Below are 22,114 nucleotides of genomic sequence, written 5' to 3' on the forward strand. Positions count from 1 at the left end.
AACGTCATATTAATATGAAAGATGACAAGACAGCTAATATATTAGTATAAGATGCTATATTATGAATGTTACATCAATATTATAGGTTTCAGGGCAGCTACTATATTTTTAGGTGCTTGAGTATGAAAATTTCATAAGCTTTAAAGGCTACAGCTCAGGTATTATATTAATTTTAGATGCAACAGTATGGATATCATATTAAGATTATATTAAAACACCACAAGGCAGCTATTATATGAGTATTAGATGCTATAGTATGGGTATAATATTCATATAAAGGCCACAGGGCAACTATTATAATAATTTTAGATGCTTTAGTATGGATATTATAATAGTTTTAAAGACACAAGGCCAACATTATAATAGTTATAGAGGGTATAGTATAGCTATCTTTAGTATTAAAAACCACAGGGAACCTATTGTATTAGATGGGTAGTAATAATATTGAAGACCATAGGGCACCTATTATAATATTTTAGGTACCATAGTGCATATCACACTAGTATTGAAGGCCACAGGAAGCTATTATATTAATTTTAGAGGCCACAGTATAGATATTACATTAGTTTCAAAGGCAACAAGGAAGCTATAATATCATTTTTAGATGCTATATTATGAGATATATATTACTATTAAAGGCTACAGGGCAGCTATTATACCAGTTTTTGATGCTACAGTGTGGATACAATATTAGTATCCATTAGTATCCACAGGCCAGAGGACAGCTATTACATTAGTTTTAGAGGCCACAGTATTGATATTATATTAATGTTAAAGGCTGGCAACAGAGCAAATATTATACTAGTTTTAGATACTATTGTATGAATATCATGATTGTTATAGGCTACAGAACTGCTATTTTATCAGCTTTAGATGCTATAGGATGGATATTATATTAGTAGTAAAGGTCAAAGGTCAGGTATTATATTGGAATTAGATGCCATAGTATAGACATTACATTAGTATTAAAGGCCACAGGGTATGCATATTATATTAGTATTAAAGACCAAAGGTTAACTATTATATTAGTTTCAGATTGTATATTATATATACCACATTATTACAAAATGCCAATTACTTCAGGTTTAGATGCTACACTATGGAGATTATATTAGTATTAAAGTCCACTGGCAGATATTCTATAAGTCTTAGATGCTACAATATGAATATTCTACTAATAAGAGTATTAATATTAAAGGCTGCAGTGCAGATACTGTTTTAGTGTTACAGGCTGCAATGGGGATACTGTGTTAGTGTTGGAGGACACCGTGTGGACACTGTATTAGTATTAGAGGCCACAGTGTGAACATTAAATTAATATTAAAAACCACAGGACAGTTTTTATATTGGCAAGTGGGCACAGTGTGGATATTTTATTAATGTTAAAGGCTACACTTCTGATATTATATTAGCATCTAAGGTCAAATGAATATTAAATCACTGTTAGAGGCCACAATATGGATATTACATTTCTATTAGAGGCTAAAGTGTGGACATTATGATATATTAAAGATAATAGGGCAGGATGTAATACAGCTATGGGCTCTGTATCAGAGGCCACATGTGGACACCTTAGTATCAAAGGTCACTATGGATAATGCATTAGCATTAGAAGCTGCATATGATAATACATATGCATTATTACAGCACCATATCAGCATGATGTTATCACCTAGTCCGGGAAGGTGGCACGCCCTCTGGTGGCTGCTGGGGCTCGGTGAAGGACACGCCAGTTCAAAGGTGCATGCGCATCCCCTCCTGATGTTCCTGAGAAATGAATGAAATTCAGTACTGTATCCAGATTATTAAAGGCCATGATTTTGGAAATTCAAACTGGAATGAAACCCATTAACCATTATTTTTCAAAAATTGATGATTGAAAAAGTTACTATATTCAGTAAAATGAATGTAGACACAAACTGAAATTCCTACAAAAATTAACTCATTATAGTCCATAACTAAACTTTAAGAAAACTAAAAAAATTCTAGACAAAAACAGAAGAAAATCCATGTAATCTTAGAGAGTACTAAGGGTGTGTGTGTGTGTGTGTGTGTTTTCTGGAACTGGAGATTGAACACAGGGCTGCACACGTGCTGGACAATCTCTCTAATACTTAGCTACATCCCTAACTCTTGGTGATGAGTTTTAACACACAACACTAAAAGCCATTTGACAGTATAAAATACTGATAGCATGGACTTTATAAAATTAGAACTTTACCAAGTGCTGTATTGTATGCCAAGAATCCAATTACTCAAAAGGCGAGGCAGGAAGTTTGTGAATTCAAGGCCAGCCTGGGAGATTTTTAAAGGGATGGGATGTAGCTCAGTGGTAGAGTGCTTACCTGGCATATGTGAGGTCCTGGGTTCAATCCCAGCATCACATGAAAAAATGAAATTTCGTATTCTGCGAAAGAGAGGACAAAGCCACAGACAGATAAATTATTTATAAAATAAAATTCTGAAAAATAAATTTTAATTAGAAATACACAAAGAATTCTTAAAACCCAAAAACTAAAAACTCAAATAAAAATGGGTAAATTTCTGAGAGATACCTGACCAAAGGAAATACAGATAGCAAGTAGTTATACAAAATGATGTTCAACATTGCATATAATCAGGGAATTTCAAATTAAAGCAACAGTGAGTAGCAGGGCACAACTATTAGAACTGCTAAACTCTAAGAAATGGCAGTGAGTGTACCAAGAGCTGTAGAATGTGGGACCCCAGCACCCTTGTGCATTGCTAGGAAAACACAAGGCACAGTCACTCTGGAAGACAGTGTGCCAGTTCTTTCCATAGCAAAACAAGTCTAATCTATGACCCAACAGTGTGTCTATAAATTATCTGCATTTAGACAAGTCCAAAGAAAACCAGAATGTACCATGCAGAGCAGCTCTGCTGATGCTGATTAACCTAAGTCAGAATGTCCTTCCACAGCTGAATGCACAATCAACGCAGAATAGAAAGAAATGAACCACCAGCCTACACAGAGACACAGGTGAATCTACCTGGTCTGCTGCTAAGTGAAATAAACCAGACTGAAGAGGCTGCGTACTGCATGGCCCGTTTTATGACATTTTAGAAAAGACAAAATTACAGTCAGATGAGATGTACAGGATGAGGCCCAGGAGGGACCCCAGTGCAGGAGCCGATGTCCACATGGAGTCAGGGAGCACCACCCTTCTTGCACATGGACGTGTTCAGCAACTCAGAAACTCCCTGAACCACTTCTTACGGACTTCTGTGCAGACTTAATCATGTAGGCATGTTGGATTATTAACTCAATCTCCAGCTTCTTTCCCCACAGGATGGGGGGGACTGAAAGTTCCAAGTTTTTAGTCGCTGTTTGGTCTTTCTTATGATTATCCTCCATCCCAAGGCTGCCCTAAAGCCCACCAAGCATCCTTATTAGAGCAAAAGACCCTCCTATCACCCCAAACATTCTGCAAGATTTAGGAGCCATTGCAAGGAACCAAGGTCAAAGAAGAAATGTTAGAGCAAAAGACCATCCTAACACCCCTATCACTCAGGAAATATGAGGATTTGGGGAGCTCTGTACCAGGAACTGGGGGTGGAGGCCAAATGTTTCTTATTATGTCACAATATGTAATCTGGAACAATAATGAGTTCATTGCTCATAATGGAACAATGAATTAATTATAGGGCAGACACTAGGAGATAAGTTTCCCACTGTTGGGGTGAGAAGTTACAGATCAGGAAGGGGTGAAGGCAGAGAGGACTATGTCATAATGGATCACAATCCACTGACTGCAGATCAGTATAAACTCATGTTTAGCTTAGTAAAAACACAGATGGTTCCACATAAACATAGTTATAAGTAGGGGGGATAGATTAGAACACTCATTTACACTTTTTTGCATTGTCAGTTGTGAGGGTCAAGATGCAATGTACACCTTCAGCTGCCAGATGAAAGTTTTAAACCACTCTCTAATAAAAGGAGTCAGGGTTCTTTGAGGAAGTGGCTGATATTAGCACCAAGACAGTAAATATATGAGTCAGGGTAATCTTTAAGTATCATAAAGAAAGAACTTTCGACAAATACAGAAAATACGTTAAAGGACAACAAGAGATAATGGAAAGAGCTTCCAATGGAAAGAATTCCCAATGGCTAAAGCAAGAATGAACTGACCAACAAGTTGTTATAAAAAAGGCTAACAAAAAATAGCTTAATGTAACTATCCAGATGATCACACTAGTATAAATTAATGACTGAATAGACAAACAAATGGGGTTAACCTGAAATCTCTTGGGCAGAAGCATCCCAGATAACTGAGGCAGACGTGACTATCTAGGAGACGGAGCTGATTCCCTGTTCCTTAAGTATGGGCTCTGCATAGAGTTCCTCCAAGAGAACAGGCAGTGTGGATGTGCAGAGAAGAGGCCTGGAAGGCCCTGCCTCAGCCAGGTGAGCACAGTCAGTACTAATGTGATATTCACCTTGATGGCATGAGATGACAGAGCAGTTCTCCACTTCTGTGACCCACCTCCTCCAGACCCACAGCCCCAGTCTAATGTTAGGGGAAAAACATGTAAACCCCAAACCAGAACAATCTAAAAAATTCTTGACAGGTCCTCCTCAGAGTGCTGAGGTTATTGGAACAAGGAAGTTCAGAGAAACTATCACCCCAAGAAGAGTCGATGGAGACATGTTGACTGAATACCCCTTGGGGTCCTAGATAGGGCCCTGGGACAGGAAGAGGCAGAACTGAGACCAGAGGAAATACAACTTCAGCTAATTATAGCATACCATACATGTTCTTCATGGCAAATGGTCTAATACGTTAACACATTGGAGATGGTGCACGTACATCATAACAAGGGAAAACCCAGGGTGAGGCTACCCAGGAAATCTGCAGTTTCTTGGTAATTTCTGTATAAAGATAAAACTACTCAGGCTGGGGCTGTGACTCAGTGGTAGAGCACTTGCCTAGCTTGTGTGAGGCACTGGGTTTAATCCTCAGCACCACATCAATAAATAAATTAAATAAAGGCATCGAGTCCATTTACAACTAAAAATATTTTTTGATTCAAAAAATAAAGATAAAACTACTCAAATACAACCTTAATTGGTTATAGTTTCAGAAACACCTGCTTTTTAATTATTTATGTAGTCGATTACTGGTAACTGACACACTTAGCTAGTTCTGTATCTTATTATGAACTCAAAATTTATTATAACAAAAATCAAATAATTCTATAATCAAATAATATTTAATTCAAGATAAGTGCCTCTTTCATATGTTCTATGTTGAAGCAATAGCACATATATAAACTTATTATATTTTTATGCTGTCTCTAGGTCCTGGGTTTGCCTTCTAAAAACTTGATCACTTTAGAGGAAAAAATAACATTTCAGAGACTCTATTTCAACTCATGGCTGAACTTTCTCAAAGGAGTAACTTTGTAAAAACATGTTTCAATGGAAAATTGACTCATAGAACACTGACTCTCCAACATATTGGCACAGACACTGACTTCCTTAACAAGACTCATAAAGTTCAAAAAATAAAACTGAGACTCTAAGCAAATTAAAAAGCTCTGCACAGCAAAGGAAATAGGAGCATGAAGAGAGACCCTAAAAATGGGAGAAAATCTTTTCCAGCTACTCTTCCAACAAGGGATTAATATCCAGAATACATAAAGAACTCAAAACACTTAACAACAGAAAAATTAATAACTCAATCAAAAATGGGTAAAAGAACTAAACAGACATGTTCCCAAAATACAAATGGCCAACAAATACATGAAAAAAGTTCAACGTCCCTAGCAATCAGAAAAATGCAAATCAGAAGTACATTAAGATTTTATCTCCAGTTAGAATAGCAAACATGGAGGATACAAAAAATAACAAACTCTAGCGAGGATATGGAGAAAAGTACACTCACCTGTTGGTGGGACAGCAGAATAGTGCAACCTCTCTGGAAAGCAGTATGGAGACTCCTCCAAAAATTAGTAATAAAGCCATCATATGATCCAGCTGTCTCATTTTTGGTATTTATCCAAAAAAACTAAAATCAGCTGCTATAGTAATACAGGCATATCAATGTTTAAAGCAGCATAATTCAATAACCAAAGTATGGAGCCAGCCCAGGGGTGCATCAACAGATGAATACATAAAGAAAACATGCTGTATACACACAACAGAGTTTTACTCAGTCATAAAGAAGAATGAAATTACCACATCTGCTGGTAATGGATGGAACTGGAGAATATCATGCTAAGGAAATAAGCCAGACTCAGAAGGTCAAGAGTCAAATATTTCATCTTATATGCAGAAACTAGAGATAAATAAGGGAATATATAAAAAGGGGGTAATCCCATGAAGATAGAAGGGAGGTCAGTGGAGAAGAAAGGATATAGCGAGAGGAAGGAGGAATGGGAAAAGGGAGGAACAGCAGAATGAACTTGACCAAATGATGTATGCACATACATGACTATACCACAATGAAATCCACCTTCACATATATCTACAAACCACCAATTTAACAAAACATTAACTACATAGAAGACCAGTAGAGGAAGGGGGGCAGGAGGAGGGAGGAGGGGAGGGAAAGTAGAAGTACTAGAGTGAAACGGATCAAATTATGCTCCATGCATGTTTGAATACATTAAAATGGAGCCCACTATCATATAACTAAAATGCACTAATAAAAACATTTTCAAAAGAAGGAAAATGCACATATACTGACAATTAAACTGCAACTTTCTCAACCAAAAAAAGTGTGGTTTATGAGTTCAGTTCCATGAAAATCATGGAATAAATTTTTAATAAATAAATTTGTTAGAAATAATATTATATCAAACTTAAATAACGTAGTGGGCTGTCAAAACATGTGCTTTTCCAGTTTTCAATATTTTTTCTACTACTTCAACACTGCAAAAACAATGAACCATTAAAACTTTAAAGAAAACAAGTAATGGAGTGCACTGAGGCCTTCCCCCAACCCATCCCCTGGGCTCAGGACCCTCCCTCCGCATTCCTCTTTCAACCCTGCCAGGTTCCCCAGAAAGCACCAGGGGTCAGTGTTAAGAGATGGGGGTCACAGCCTAAGGAAGGGCACTTCTGCACAGTGAGCCCGGATGAAAGATGAAGGCGAGAGCAGGGCTCACCGCCAACTGCCTCAGCTCTCAGGCCCAGAAGGGGCTTTCTCCTCAACCTCCCCACCTTTCCCAAACCTACTGTGACCCTTCCAGAAGTTTCCAGGGCATCTGCCAGAGGTGCTCTGAGGAGAAGGAAACTGTGCCTCCCTAGAGACATGACCCAGAGTGTCCCCAAGCCAGGCGTGTCCCTCAGGCTGCTCTGAGGAGAAGGGAGCTCTAGGCGACACTAGAGACGTGATCCACAGTGTCCCCAAGACAGGCGTGTCACTCAGGCTGCTCTGAGGAGAAGGGAACTCCAGGCAACACTAAAGACGTGACCCACTGTGTCCCCAAGACAGGCGTGTCACTCAGGCTGCTCTGAGGAGAAGGGAACTCCAGGCAACACTAAAGACGTGACCCACTGTGTCCCCAAGACAGGCGTGTCCCTCAAGCTACTCAGGAGAAGGGAGCTCTAGGCGACACTAGAGACGTGACCCACAGTGTCCCCAAGCCAGGCGTGTCCCTCAGGCTGCTCTGAGGAGAAGGGAGCTCCAGGCAACACTAGAGATGTGACCCACTGTGTCCCCAAGACAGGCGTGTCCCTCAGGCTGCTCCGAGAAGAAGGGAGCTCCAGGCGACACTAGAGACGTGACCCACTGTGTCCCCAAGCCAGGCGTGACCCTAAGACAGGGGTGTCCCTCCCCTGCCGTGAGAAGCGAGCGCTGCCCTCCCTGCGGGTGTCACAGTATCCAGAGCCTCACCCGGGCTTGCTCAGAAGGCGACCTCCCTTGGAGCGGGCGGGACCTGTGTCAGGAGAGTTCGAGGCCCCGCCCCTCGGCCACGCCCCCCGCCGGGCCGCCCTGGTCGCAGGCTGGGGGCTCCTGGCCTCCTGGGCTTCTGCGGTCCTCCACAGCAGTCGGTCCCTCTGCTGTAACTGGGTCAGGCCGTGTTGTCGTGGCGTCGTGGAGCGGGACCTCAGGAGAGGAGGGAAGGGAGTCCAGGAGACCACCCCCAGCCCCCAGCCCTGCGCTCTTCCAGGCCAAGCGCGGCTGCTGCCAGAGCCCAGGCGGGCAGAGGCGCAGACACGCCAGCAGCAGGGAGCCCTAGGCCCTTCTCCCAGGCCCACAACAGCCGCAGACCAGAAGCTGCCACTGCAGAGGTCTCTGGGAAGTGTGGACAGAGTGACTTAGCCAGAGATTGCCCCATTTTACGATCATGGGTTTTTAAAAAAGAAATTAAGGCTGGGAGCCGTGGCACACGCCTGTGATCCCTGTGGCTTCGGAGTCTGAGGCAGGAGGATCACAAGTTCAAGGCCAGCCTCAGCAGTTTAGTGAGACCACAAGCAACTTAGCAAGACCCTGTCTCAAAATTTAAAAATAAAAATGACTGGGGTTGTGGCTCAGTTGTTAAGCACCCCTGTGTTCAATCCCTGGTGGCCACTGTCAGCGTGAGGAGAACCTGACTTCAGACCAAAACCCATGACCGCCTCTGGGAGCTACAGGCCTCACCCCGCTTCCCTGGGGCATTCTAGATAATTAATTCTAGATAATTCAGCTCTCACCGTGGATGCTTCTGGAAACTGCAGGCTACACATTCATTCAGAATTCCCAGAGACTCTGTACTGTATAATCTGGTGTTCTGCCAGTGCAGCCCTCACCCCATAAGCCTACAGAGGCTCCAAGTAGCATACCCCCAGGATTCTGGGTAGTGTAGTCCAATATTCTACAATGCAGCCCTCCTTGCAAATGTCTCTGGGAACTGCAGGCTCCCATCACACAGGAACCCTAGGGATTCTGGGAAGTATAGTCTGGTGTTCTGCCCATGTAGCCCTAGACAAGAAGGTATCTGGGAGCTGCAGACCCCAAGGATCATGGACATTTTAGTGCTACGCTGGTGCAGAGCATACTATAGTGTCTCCTTGAAGTTCTGAGCCCTCAGGAATTCTGGGTATTGTAGCTCATTCTACTCTGAGAGCTGTAGGCCATTGGTTGTTCTGAGTAATGCAGTCCATCTTACCTAAGTGGACCTCACCATGAGGCTCCTGGGATCTGCCTAGGTGCCCTAGATGAACCTGGGTACTCAATAAAACACTTGTCCATGCAACCCAAAACAAGAAGGTGTCTGGGAGCTCCAGGCCCCAAGGGGCTCTGGGTAGTATAGTCTGACCTTCTGCCTGCACAGCCCTCACTGTGGAGTCCTCTGGGAGTTACAGGCTGCACTCTCACCTGGACAACACCTTCCCCCAAGGATTCTGGGTAGTATAGTTTTCTGCCCTACTGTTCTCACCACAGAGGATCCTTAGAGTTACAGCCCCTGAGGGTTGTGAGTAATGTAGCCCCGAATTTTGCCCACTCACTGAAGAGGATTCTGGGAGACAAAGTCCCCTCTTAGGATTGTGGGTAATGCTGTCCAATGGTTTGCCCACTCACCACAGAGGGTTCTGAGAGCTGTAGTCCTTGAAGATTGTGGTTCGTGTAGTGCAGTGTTCTTGCTCAATTACCACAAAGAATCTTTGGAGCTGCAGCCCCTGAGAGTTCTGGATAATGTACCCTAGTGTTTTGTCTGCACAGCCTTGCTGGGAGGACCACAGGAGCTGCAGACCCCATGCTTTCCCTGGTACCCTGCAGATTCTAGGTAGTGTGCTATACCAATACAACCCTCACCACAGAAACCTCTGGGAGTCAGGGTTACAGGGTATGCAGGCATCCCCAGGGATTCTGAGCACTGAAGTCTGGTATTCTGCCCCTGCAACCTTCACCCCAGAGGCTCCTGGGAACAGCAGGCACCCAGGGGTAATGGGCAGCATAGTTTGTTATTTTGTCAGTACAGCCCTCACTGCACAGGTCTCTGAAAGCTGCAGGTCCCCAAGGGTTACAGGTAATGCAGTCTGTCATTTGGCCTATGCTGCCTTCACTCCACAGGACTCTGATAACTGCAGGCCCAGAAAGATTCTGGGTACTGCAGGCCATCCTATCCTTTGCAGCTCTCACCCCAGCAGCTCCTGGGAGCTGCTTGCTGCATTCTAACAAGCCACCTTGAGACTCGGGACAGTATAGTCCTGTTGGGAGAAATCCCAGTTCTTGGCTGGCAGCAGTGAACGTCTCAAGTGTGTAAGGAAAACTTGCAGGGAGGAGCGTTCCTCTTCTCCTACCTAGGAAAGTAAACAACTGCCCCAAGTTGACTCAGGGTTACCAAGGGAATCCATATAGGAACCTGGTAGTCTTATCCCCCATGGCACATTGTGATTGGGCAAGAAACCTATAAAATGTATAGCTGTTCCCACAATAAACAAGTTTGCAGACTGCTTGCCACAAGCCTGCTTCCACCCAACTCTGAGTCTGGGCCTTGACTCCACACCCTTACCCTGCATATGAGCTAGCCCAGCACAAGAGAAGCTACATAGTCCAACATTCTGCTCCTCAGCACTCACCATGAAGGCCCCTGGAATCTTTGGGCCACGTGCTTGCCCTGGTACACTAAGGATTCTAGATCATGTATCCCAGCAACTGCCTGCCCGGCAAAGAACTCCCCACAAAGGCCTCTGGTAACTGCAAGCCACACTGTTGCCCAGAGCCCACATTAATTCTGGGTAGTAGTTGTTCTGCCCATGCAGTTCTCACCAGAGGCTCCTGGGAACTGTGGGCCCCTCAGGATTCTGGGTAGTGTAGTCCAGCATTCTGCCCACATGACCCTCAATGTAAGGCTCATAGGAGCTGCAGGTCACATGCTGGCCCTAGTAACCCAGTGATCATGGGCACTGCAGTCAAGAAACTGCCCATGCAGTCATCACTACTGTGAAATTTGCCAGAGGGCCCACCCCACTGTGAACAGACTCACTCAGCAAACCCAGCATCATCAAGTTTCTTCTAAAAAATTGTAGTCTTGTAATGGAAAGAAGTCTTTAACACAACCACGATTGAAAATAATCATAATTCTTTAATATCAAATACCCAATTAATGCACTGTTTTCTCCAGCTATTTTAAATAAATTTTAGACACAAACAAATCAGGTTCAAACTAGGAGTGTGCATTGCATTTGATTAATATGTCTTAAGTCTTCCTTTACTCATCACCAACTTACTGGTAAGAGTAGATGATTTATACCATAGATCTTCAAGGCTGTGTTTTGCTTCTTTGTTTTGCTTTTTCTCATAGTGCCTGGGATTGAGGCCATGTCCTCACACTTGCTGGGCACCCCATCCACAAGGTTCTTCTTGGAACTGACACAAATACAACATTTACACTTAAAGTAATTTTGAATTTTAACGCATTGACGTTTCAATATTTCTCAAGTACTTAAACACTATAAGAAAAATTAGTTATTAAAACATGAATAAGAGCAAGCAATCAGGTGCACATTAGCCCTTTCCCTTGGCCCCAGTGAGACTCCAGGTGCTGGGCCCTCCCTGCACCATCTTGAGGGGACTTCTGTGTTTCTACTTTCTGTGCCCTTCTGTATCTCCCCCAAAATAAACTCAAGCCACACAAAACACATTGACTTGTCATAATGATGAGCAGCCAAAGTCTCAGGAAGGAATACTGTTGTAAAACAAGCTCTGCAAGATATTACCCAGGAAAGTAAAGAACATGGCAGAACTTCTTCCTCAGCACAGCAGGCAGTGTGGAGGGACCTCCCTCCTCATGATTTCCTCACATGGACCTCAGTCATCCTGAATCCACAGCGGTGTCTCCATGGGTAGGTGCTGAGGAGAAGGAAGCTCTGGTCCTCACCACAGACATGTCACCCAAGCATCCCCAGGTCATGGTGTCTCCCCAGGTGGATCCTCAGGCTAAGGAAGCTGTGTTCCTCACCCCGCGCGTCCCCAGATGTGGTATCTCCCAGGTGGGTCCCCAGGAGAAGGAAACTTGCAGAGGACACAGAACACACCCCTCCCCAAATTTTGCAGGTGGTCAGAAAATTGTTGTGAGCGTACCCTGCTGGTCGCCGTGGGCAGTGCAGGACACTGAGTGATCACTGTTCAGCTGGGTGCACCCCCTTGTGCTAGTCACAGTGAAACTCTGAAATTCATAGTACTCATTATTCCAGGTCATGATTTTGGAAATCAAAAAGAAGTAGAGCCCACCATCCTGTCTTGATCAGAATGGATGCAGATAGAAGTAGCAAAGTATATGGCCCATAGACAAAATCCCATTGATTTCCTATCTATCAGTAATCATGGAGCAGAAGCAGAGGAATTTGTAAACTGGAATAAGAGAATTTTAAAACATTAACATTTAAAATAGCGACCCTGAAATTGAAGTACTTGCATGTGAGTCTTAAGGTACAACCATACTTGCAGAAAAATCTTAGAACAGGAGAAAAAAATCAAATGCAATATAAAAAAATGCACAGATATTCCTTGTTCAGGCCTCAATATAGTTAGGATGAAATTATCTCAGACCTGATCTGCAGAGTTAGTGCATTCCCAGCGAAATTCCCAGCAAGCTTTTTCTAAACCTAGACTAGACACCACTGACTGAAAAAGGACACACTTCGAGAAGGCACACATCTGGACCCCAGAACCTGTCAAAATACTTCACAGACTTGCATTTAAAATGTAAAACTCGAGATGGGGAGGGGACCCGGGACCCGCAGCAGCTGCGCGCCCCGCCCCGCGGGCTCCTCCCCGCCGCCGCGGCCCCCAGGCTGCTGCCCCGATGCGCTGCGCCCGGAGCCCGGGCCGAGTCGCCGCTGCAGCTGTTGGGGCGCCCGGGCCGGGTGACGCCACCGCCGCCCGCGCCCCTTCCAGACCCCGCTGTCCGCATGGATCCCCCGGAGGGCGCTGGTCCCGGAGAGATCATTAAGGAGGTGGAGGCGCCACAGGCTGCCCTGGGTGTCCCAGCTCATGGAACAGAGGACAGCTGCCATACACCTGTGGCCGAGGAGGAGGTGGGCATCCCAATACCAGCACCAGGGCTCCTGCAGGTCACGGAGAGGAGGCAGCCCCTGAGCAGCGTCTCCTCTCTGGAGGTCCATTTTGACCTCTTGGACCTCACTGAACTAACAGACATGTCAGACCAGGAGCTGGCCGAGGTCTTTGCCGACTCTGACGACGAGAACCTGACCAGTGAATCCCCGGCAGGTCTGCACCCACTGCCTAGGGCTGGCTGCCTGCGTTCCCCCTCTTGGACGAAGACAAGGGCTGAGCAGAACCGTGAGAAGCAGCCCCTCAGTGACCCAGAGCGACAGGCTGCCATTGTGGACACGTTTCTCACCGTGGAGGGACCCAAGGAGGACTAGCCATCTCCATCAGCTCCAGAGACACCACAGGCCTGACGCTGGACCACCACCGGGATGGCAAAGCAAGACACTCCAGACCCAGGACACTCTCCGCCCCTCCACCCCGCCCCACAAGCCTTCTGACATCAGGTCAGGGTAGGGTTGCCAGGGCAGGCCTCAGGTCACCCCAGCACAAGCACAGCCCAGTGGCCTTATATCCAGCTGGTTTCCGGGCCCTGGAACAGGGGCCATACCACCTGGAGTCACTGCTTGAGGATGAAGCAAGGAATGAACAATGGTGGCTTAGGCCTTCTGAAAACTTCCGTCTGTAGCAGCAATGCTCTTGTCTATAACAAGATTCCCCAGCAGGCTTGGGTGAGGGGGACCCAAGTCTATGAAAGCCACTCCAAGACCCCCTGGGGTCTCCGATCTCAGCATCTCTTCATGCCACCAAGCTTGGAAGCCACAGGTGGTTTGGCAGTGGCTCCCGGGGCACTATGCCCCCGCAGGCCAAGCACTGGGGGGCTCAGTCCAAAAACTTTCACCCTGATTTCAACCTTGTTCCCTCCATCTGCCCAAGGGAGGGACTGTTGGTACCAGGTCCCCTTCCCCAGGCCCCCCTCTACGACTTGTGCCTGCTTCTCTTGGTCCCTGGGTGGGAAAGCCCAAGGCTGAGGGCCTGGCCCATCTCCTCCCTAGCTCAGAACACCAAATATTGCCAGACTGCCTCAGAACTCAGCAACACCTCCCAGACCAACACCTCCCAACACCTCCCACATCTATTACAAGGGCACCTACTTGTGTCTGTTTTCCACATCCCACTGCCCGGCCCCACCACAGCCTATCAAACACATTCTAGGACTCTGTGACCCTGGGGCCTGTATCCTGGGAACAGTCCAAGGAGGGGCAGGGAGGCAGGGCCAACAGGTCTACCCTCTCTGCTGTGGGGATGTCAGAGGCACCCAGCTCAGCTGCTCCCAAAATTCCTTTTTATGTGCTAAGGGACACAGAATAGGCTTCTGGTCTGAATGTGAATCAAAGACTGGTTTTGAAAAAAAAAAAAAAAAAAAAAATGTAAAACTCTAGAAGGTGTGCATGACCACATGATTCATGATGAGGTTTTAAATACAGCCCCCAAAACAAATCCATGAAAGAAAAAAACTGATAATGTGGACGGTATTAAATTACTCTGTAAAAATTCATATTAAGGAAACAAAGACAAGTCAAAGACTGGGTAAACATTTGGAAAGTATATGTCTAAAATAAACCTGTGTCCAAACTATAGTAAGACACTCAACAATATGACAACCCAGTGGGTGAAGACCTGAACAGACAACTCATAGGAAAGATACCAGATGGCAAAAAGCAGAAATGATTCTTAGCATCACCTGCATGCGGGAAGCACAAACTAAAACCCTGACTGCACTGCACACCTCCTGAGCTGCGAGGTCTTTCCTTAAGCAGCATCCACCGCGGGGAGGATGAGCAGCCACAGGCACTCTCGTGCATTGCTGGTGGAGCACACAACAGCTCACCACCTTCAAAACGCTGGCCATTTTCCCAGAAGTTAGACATGGTGTCACCACATGATCCTAAGAGTATAGACAACTGCCTCAAAAATGTATCTCTAGATGACAGCATGCTATTGCGTACAGTAGTTCTGTTCTCAATGGCCCAATACCTTAAGGAATCAGGATGTGCTTCAACAGGTGAATGAACAGCAGAACTGCCATGCGACCACGCCATGGAGGCCCTGAGGTCTCTGAGCTCCCCCAGGCCTCTGCTCTGGTCCACACCTGAACCACCTGGCCTGCCCTTACCTTTGCACACCTCACAGAGGGAAAGTGGGTTCTGTATGGAAACACCTGTAGATGCAGCTCCTGCCTAAGGAAAGAGATTAAAAAGTTGTACATGCAGGTGATAAACTCAGGAAAATGCAGGCTCAACAACCCAGGCCTGCATCTTTGCCCATAGGAGCCTTCTGGGGAAGGACAGACAGACATGGAGGCAACTTCAGGAGCTCCACAGACTCACACGTAGGGGAGAACCTGGAGAACCTGGAGGAGGCTGCCTTTAGGGCCCCTGTGACCCACCTCTGATTAGCTTGAGGATCTTATGCTTCAGCTTCATACCCCCATCCTGACTTTTAATTTCAGCTCCTTCCACAGGTTGCAACTGCGTACTGAGCTTGGATTCTGTTAATAAGCTTGTTTGGAGTTGCAGAGAGAGCTGTGCCGTTGCCTAGTCCTGATGCATAACCCCTGAAATTCACTGTTCTGGTTATTCAACCTAAGTTTGCACATTTAAGCTAAATACAGCTCATCATCCCATGCCTTGACCTCAAAGAATGGTGTTATGGTTTGAATATTTGCCATCCATATTTCATGTCCCCAAATCCTGGAGCCCAGAAAGCCCGGGGCTGGACAAACCACCCCTCACATCTCTTCCAGCTCCCCTCTCACCTTCCACAGTTTGGACAGCCAAGATGTCTCAATCTCAGCAGGGAGAGTCCTTCAGAAAGATACAGAGGATACTCCACCTGTCATGGTGTCTCACCTGTGCCCACTGGGCCCAACTGGCCCTTTAAGGGAGTAAGTGTAGAACAGGTTGGGGGTCATTCCCCTCTTCTCAGAGCAACCTGAGACAAAGTCAGAAAGATGGAGAGTAAAGGAGGCTGACTGTCAGGATACTGAGGGTAGAGTTGGGTCAGGAAGGGGATGCCCCAGTCTCCTGGAAAGTGACTGCTCCTTCCCTCTGCTGCCAGGCTCCTCCCATGGCTTCTCCTGGCTCCTTTCCTGGTTTCCTTCAAACTCTGCATCCTCAGAGGTAAAAGCAAGACAGGAATGTGTGTGTGTGTGTGTGTGTGTGTGTACACGTGTGCTGTGTGTGCACATGTGTTGTATGTATGCATGCATATAAATAAAGTTACTAAAAATGAAAAAGAGGGGTTGGGGTTGTGACTCAGTGGTAGACCACTTGCCTAGCATGTGTGAGGCACTGAGTCTGAGTCTCAGCACTACATAAAAATGAATAAATAAAATAAAGGTATTATGTCCATCTACAACTAAAATTTTTTTTTAAAAAAGAACACAAAAGTCTAAAGGGAAAATAAGTCTCCTCTCCACAAACCTGTGAGAGGCATCTGTCCATCATCATCATGTTTTGTGCATTCTACTAGATAGGCGTATTCTGATTAGGGCCTCTCTGTGCCTGTTCTTCCTCAGAAGAACTGGGATAATGGCACACCATGAAGGTGGGTGTGCGGTGCGGCAAGCGGATCTCCGCAGTGGAGGCGAAATTCACAGCCTTTCCTCCCACTCTACGGTTCTCTACTTGCAAACAAGCCCTTCCCCACTAAAAGGGTTGTAGCACATGCTGGTGTGTGAGAGGCTTACTTAGTTGGTCCCCAGTAGGTCAGCCTGGTTGCTTCTGGTCTCTGGCCACACAGGCATTTGCCCCAACAAACCAGAGCCACCTCCTGGGGTCATTTTCTTAAACAGAAGTCCAGCCAAGTGGTGTGTTCACACCTCAAATGATATTATCTAACTGCCCCAGAGTGTTTCCACTGAACACACACAGCCTTGTGGAGGGGGCTCCCGGATCTGCCTGAAGGGGCCTGATTCCTGACCTACGAATAACCCATGCTGGCTCAGCTCATCTTCGCATAACTAGAACTGCAACTTGGCAAGGAGAAAAACGACCCCCGGTGCCGGAGCAAGACAACTAGCAGCCAACATCCGGTGTAGATCATTCCAGATTTTAAATATAGAAAGCCTCTGCTTAAATCACACGATTCTCTACATGCCACATAATTGTGCCACAGTTGTGAAGTCACACCCTACACATCCATCTCTTGCTTGCCTCTCCTACAGAGCGCATCCTCTTGCCCTATCAGTATGGGAAGGAGGGGAAGACAGGGCAGTAAGGTAGGGGCAAGGACCTTGACCCTGTCCTTTGACACCCTCTCACAACTCCTCGGGATTCGTGTGCTCCCATTTTACAGATAAGGAAACTGAGGCAACGACCCTTGGCCGTCGGGGTAGTCGGAACTGGAAATCCTCCTGCCCTGATGAGGGCCTTCTATCAAAATTTTTCGGGTCTCTGGGATCCACAGGCTACACTGGCCGGCCGCCCCACCACACCCCGAGGTGACGCTGCGCGCTCTCCCACCCCTTGCGGCCTCTGACAGATATATCGCCTCGCCCCTGGCCACGCCCCGCCTCTGGCCACGCCCCCGCCGTTCCGGCCCCGCCTCTGGCCGCGCCCTCCCCGCGGGCCCACACCTGCACGACAGGCCTGCGCTGACCCCGACCTCCCCTCGGTGCCCCTCCTGGTGGGCACTGCGGTGGAGGTGGAACGGCGCCGGCTACGGAGTCGCGGGGCAGGACCGAGGGGCCAGCGTGGCCAGGCGGGGCGACCTCTGCCGGTGCACCGCAGTCCCGGGATGAGAGCTGCAGGTCAGGACAAGATCTCCAGGGCAGCCCGGCGGCTGCTGTCGTTCCAGCGACATCTGGGCTGCCCTGAGGTAAGGGGCACAGGCCTGGACCTCAGAATTCCTGTCTCCTCATCTGCCTGGGAGGCTAAGCTCCTAGGGCACCCAAGAACCAGGGACGCAGGAGAGTCTGGGTTCTGGGAAAATAAAGCCACAAACCGGTTGGAACTGAGGGGCTGGAACTGGAGGGAGGAAAAGTGGGGGACAATGGAAGAACACAGATCGGCATGGTTTGCAAACCTGGCACCTCAACCTGCCATTCAGCAATTCCAGTGACCCTTGCACCTGGCCGAACCTCCGGTCATTTGAGCTGTTTACCCTCATCAGAGATGTGAACTCGGACTGGGGCCTGTGTGCAAAGCCCTAGGGAGCTCACCCTGCCCATCTTGTGATCCAGAGCAATGGCCTGGAACCTGAGGACAGCCCACTGACCACACACGTGCTAGACACTGCCTCTGGGCTCCCAATCTGTGGCCTCTGCCTCCATTTATCCAGGCTTGAGGACCTCAGCCAGCAGTGGACAGAGTTGAGCAAAAGGTAGGAGGCAGGCCCTGGAGCTGGGAGGGAATCCAGAGCACCTGCTCCCCCAGCCCCAGCCCTTCCTGAATCCCACCCTGGGACGGATCCCAGACAGTCAAGGAGTGCAGGCACTGAGGCCTGGAGGACAGAGCAGACCGCTGCCCAACTGTCCCCTCAGCCTGGAGGTCCACGGGTTCACAACCTGGCCCCTCCCCTACTGACTCTCTCAGCCTGAGTTTCCTCATGAGAAAACAGGAGGACAGTGAAGTAGCTGTCTCATCCGTCGTCCTGGGACGACAGAGAGTGTGCTGAGGCCTCTGGGGTGGAGTAGTATGTGCCCGGGGCCTGAGTTAGGACCTGAGATGGCATCTAAAAGGCCTCGCTCTCTCCACACTCAGCATGCTAACACTTAATTTTATTCTCCATACAACCTCTGGGCATAATTACCATTTTACAGCCAGGAAAACAGGCAGGATGAAATAAAAGCAGGGCTTCCTCAGCCTGGTGTGCTCACAGCGCCCAGGCTTTGGGCCCCTGTCCCGCCCCGGCTCCTGCTCCCTTCACAGGCTCTGGTGTAGAAGCCCTTGAGTTGGCTGTGTGAGTGGGTTTCCAGACCCTCCTTCCCAAATGAGGCAGGCTTCAAGCTTCAAGAGCCTCTCTTCCAGCATGGGAGTGGTGGGCGGGAGGAGCAGGTTATCGAAGAGGGTATGAGCCCCAAAGGTTCAGGGTCTGAGGATGCAGCTCCTTCTCTTCCTGTTCAGCTCTTCATAAAAGTCGGGGGATGCCATGCATAGGGGTGCAGGCACGTAATCCCTGCAACTTGGGAGGCTGAGGCAGGAGGATTGCTAGTTCAAGGCCAGTATTGGCAACTTAGTGAGACCCTGCCTCAAAAAAAAAAAAAAAAAAAAAAAAAAGGCTGGGGATGTAGCTCACTGGGAGAGCACCCCTGGGTTCCATCCCAAAAGAAAAAATAAGTAAGAAGCTTGGGGATGAGGGACCAGGCTCCATCTGGGCAGTCATCGCTAGTCAGCATGGCACTGCACTCACCTGGAGCCCACCACCACAGTGTGCTGGTGCTCCCTACCCTCTCGCCAGTGAGACTCAGTTCACAGCCCAGCTGGTCACATGATGTGGGTGTTGAAGAGGAGACAAAGCCAAACCACAGGCCTTCAGAACCCTCCATGAGGGATCAGCCCACTTCTTGTGGACCCTTTGTGCAGTTGGAAACAGGCCACCATGTTATCAAGGTTGGCAGTTATTGACCCAGAAAGCCACACATCTACACAATGTGAAAAATGCAGATTATGAAAAAAATTTTGTTTTGTAAAAATGTTTGTAAATAAACATAGTTAAGCATAGAAAAAAAATCTAAGAAAAATATACCAAATATGAAGTGATTATTGCTCATAAGTTAAACTGGGAATTTTTCCCCCTTTTGCTTCTCTATTGATTTCCTAAATAGGCAGTGCAGCAGTGTCCCTAGAAACTGCCCCACTATCTCTGCTCAGTCACGTCTGCATCAGGCTTCCAAGTGTCTCAGGCCACAGGGGTCAGACCCAGAGGGCTGTGGGAGGCTGGTTCCGCATCTGAGCTCAGCAACCCATCCTCTCCCAGCTACACAGACCCAAGTGGCCGCTGCCTTGGGTTGCTGAGCCCAGGCCAGATGAAGCCAGGCACCTATAAGCTGTCCTTTGACACGGAGGGCTACTGGGAGGAGAGGGGACAGGAGAGCTTCTACCCATATGTAGAGGTGAGTGCTGTGGGGGTGGAGGGGTGGAGGCCTGGACTCGCTGACCTGCAGGCCGGTCCTCAGCCAGGCCTCACTGGTAGCCTGGTCCCACCTCTCTCAGGGAGGTGGCAGGCATGTGAGCTCACCTGCTTTGAGCTCCCACAGGGAAGGGGTCTTGGGACCCGAGGCATCGTGAGACTTCCTGGCTGCCTTGGGTCAGGCTTGGGGGAGGCAGGCTGGGGGTGACTCGTCCCCTCTTCATAGATGGTTTTCATCTGCCCTGGCTCCAGCTTCCCTTACTGCCTCCCTCTTCATCTGGAGCCAGTCAAAGCACCTGGCCTTTTTCACATCCAGCATGACCAGGGGAGGATTCACCTCTATCCTCAGCCCTTAGGAAGGCCCCAGTCCACCACTGGGCTCCGGCTGCCCCACCATCAGGGCTGCTTTCCCAGGGAGCACTGGGGCCAGGCAGCTCCTCTGCTGAGGTCCCTCACTCTCTTCTGGTGCCTTTCTGCTCCTCTCAGGTTGTTTTCACCATCACAAAGGAGACCCAGAAGTTTCACCTGCCTCTGCTGCTGAACCCATGGTCCTACACCATCTACCGAGGGAGCTGGAGTTAGAGGGCAGCTGTGACTCAGGTCAATAAAGCCAGTGGTGTAGACCTATGCCTGGGGTCTGTTATGACCCACGTCAATAAAGTCAGGCTGCATCTGCAGTGCTTGTGTCTCAGCCAGAAGTGTGGGTAAGTCGCTTGGACGCTCCCAGCCCCTTCTCAATCAGGGATGAGTCCTGAAGAGTTGGCCTCATCAGTCCCAGCCTGGCCTGCTCGGACTGGCCCTGTGTTCCCCATTTGATCCTCCAAACCAAGACTCCATGGTTCCCATCCAGCCCTATATACTGGGGTTCAGCAGACAAGGCTTTTGCAACTGTCCTTAACCCTGCATTCCAACAGCTGGGTGCTCCCCAGGCAGCTCAGGGGGTGCTCACCTCAAAGTTTAGGGCTGCTGCCTCAGGTCAGGATGGTGAGAGGGCAGGTTGGTGGTGCAGCAAACTCAGCTGGAGTGCTATACACAGGGAATGGGGAAACTTGACACACAGCTAATCCTCTGGGCCTGGAATTTTTGTGTTGGGCAGAAGGCATTAATGGTCAGCCAAACTGTGTGCTGATGAATCACTGTGGAAAAGCTACCTGTGGGACTTCTCAGAATGAACACACTCCACAGATGGCGAGAAAGCCTCAAGCCCGCACTGCACATCTGCCTCTTTGCAGCAAGCCTGGCAGCAGCAGCAAAAAACCTTTGGGTAGAGGCTCAGAGCCTGGGAAACACATTCAGAATCCAGCAGGTGAAGGAAGATGCGAGGCACAGTTAGGCTCATAGACAGTCTTCATTCAGAGGCAGCAGCAGCCCCCAGCATCCAGTTCCAGCCCCATTTTGCCCCAAGTCCTTCCATAGGCCTTTTTTTTTATCAAGGCCTGACAAAGAAGGCACATTGCCCACAGGTTACATAAGTGGGCACATGTTCACAGGCAAATATCTACAACCTTGAGTATGTACACTGAATCAGGGTGTTCATGACCTTGGCTACATACAAAAAACAGTCAACAAAGACTCCACGAGGGAACCTGGCTATAGCCATCTTGGGCCTGCCCTGCTCACCGTGCCCTAGAAGGATCTGCCCCTGAATGAGCTGGCTTCCCCTCAATGGGCCTGTCAAGGGCTCAGAACCAGCAGTTTCTAACTGCGGAGCAGCAGCCATGTCCTGGAGGCCACCATGGTGATCATCCACTGACTTTTCAAAATGTTCCCTATACAAGTAAAAGTATTTATTCCTATTACGAAGGAAACGGGATTGTGCTGTCACACTGCAGGCTTCCACGCAGTACTGTTCCCTAGAGCACGGCCCAGGGTGGCACATGTATGATCCCATATCCCCAGCTACTGTACAGAGTCCCACAGATCTGCCCACATCCAATCCCCTGTCAGCAGATCTTGCTGACAAATCTGAGCTCCATGCCTCACTCTCCTTGAACCACTGCTCCAGCTGTAGG

At 47.9% G+C, this 22,114-nt stretch overlaps 2 protein-coding genes across 2 annotated transcripts; both read left to right on the forward strand.

Annotated features, from left to right (window-relative positions):
- The first annotated feature begins 12,683 nt into the window (after window positions 1–12,683).
- On the forward strand, window positions 12,684–13,902 carry LOC124958483 (dysbindin domain-containing protein 1-like). The gene has a single exon (XM_047516543.1). It carries the CDS (start codon window positions 12,869–12,871, stop codon window positions 13,343–13,345), a length of 477 nt encoding a protein of 158 aa, XP_047372499.1. The 5' UTR covers window positions 12,684–12,868; the 3' UTR covers window positions 13,346–13,902.
- A 3,688-nt stretch (window positions 13,903–17,590) lies between these two features.
- Window positions 17,591–20,793, forward strand: LOC124958608 (5-hydroxyisourate hydrolase-like). Its single transcript, XM_047516844.1, has 4 exons — window positions 17,591–17,849; window positions 18,214–18,353; window positions 19,950–20,085; window positions 20,589–20,793. The coding sequence occupies exons 1-4, from the start codon at window positions 17,769–17,771 to the stop codon at window positions 20,682–20,684; spliced, it is 453 nt and encodes a 150-aa protein (XP_047372800.1). The 5' UTR covers window positions 17,591–17,768; the 3' UTR covers window positions 20,685–20,793.
- The last annotated feature ends 1,321 nt before the right edge of the window (window positions 20,794–22,114 follow it).

Source organism: Sciurus carolinensis, chromosome 1, assembly GCF_902686445.1.
Source record: "Sciurus carolinensis chromosome 1, mSciCar1.2, whole genome shotgun sequence".
Classification (NCBI taxonomy): Eukaryota; Metazoa; Chordata; class Mammalia; order Rodentia; family Sciuridae; genus Sciurus; species Sciurus carolinensis.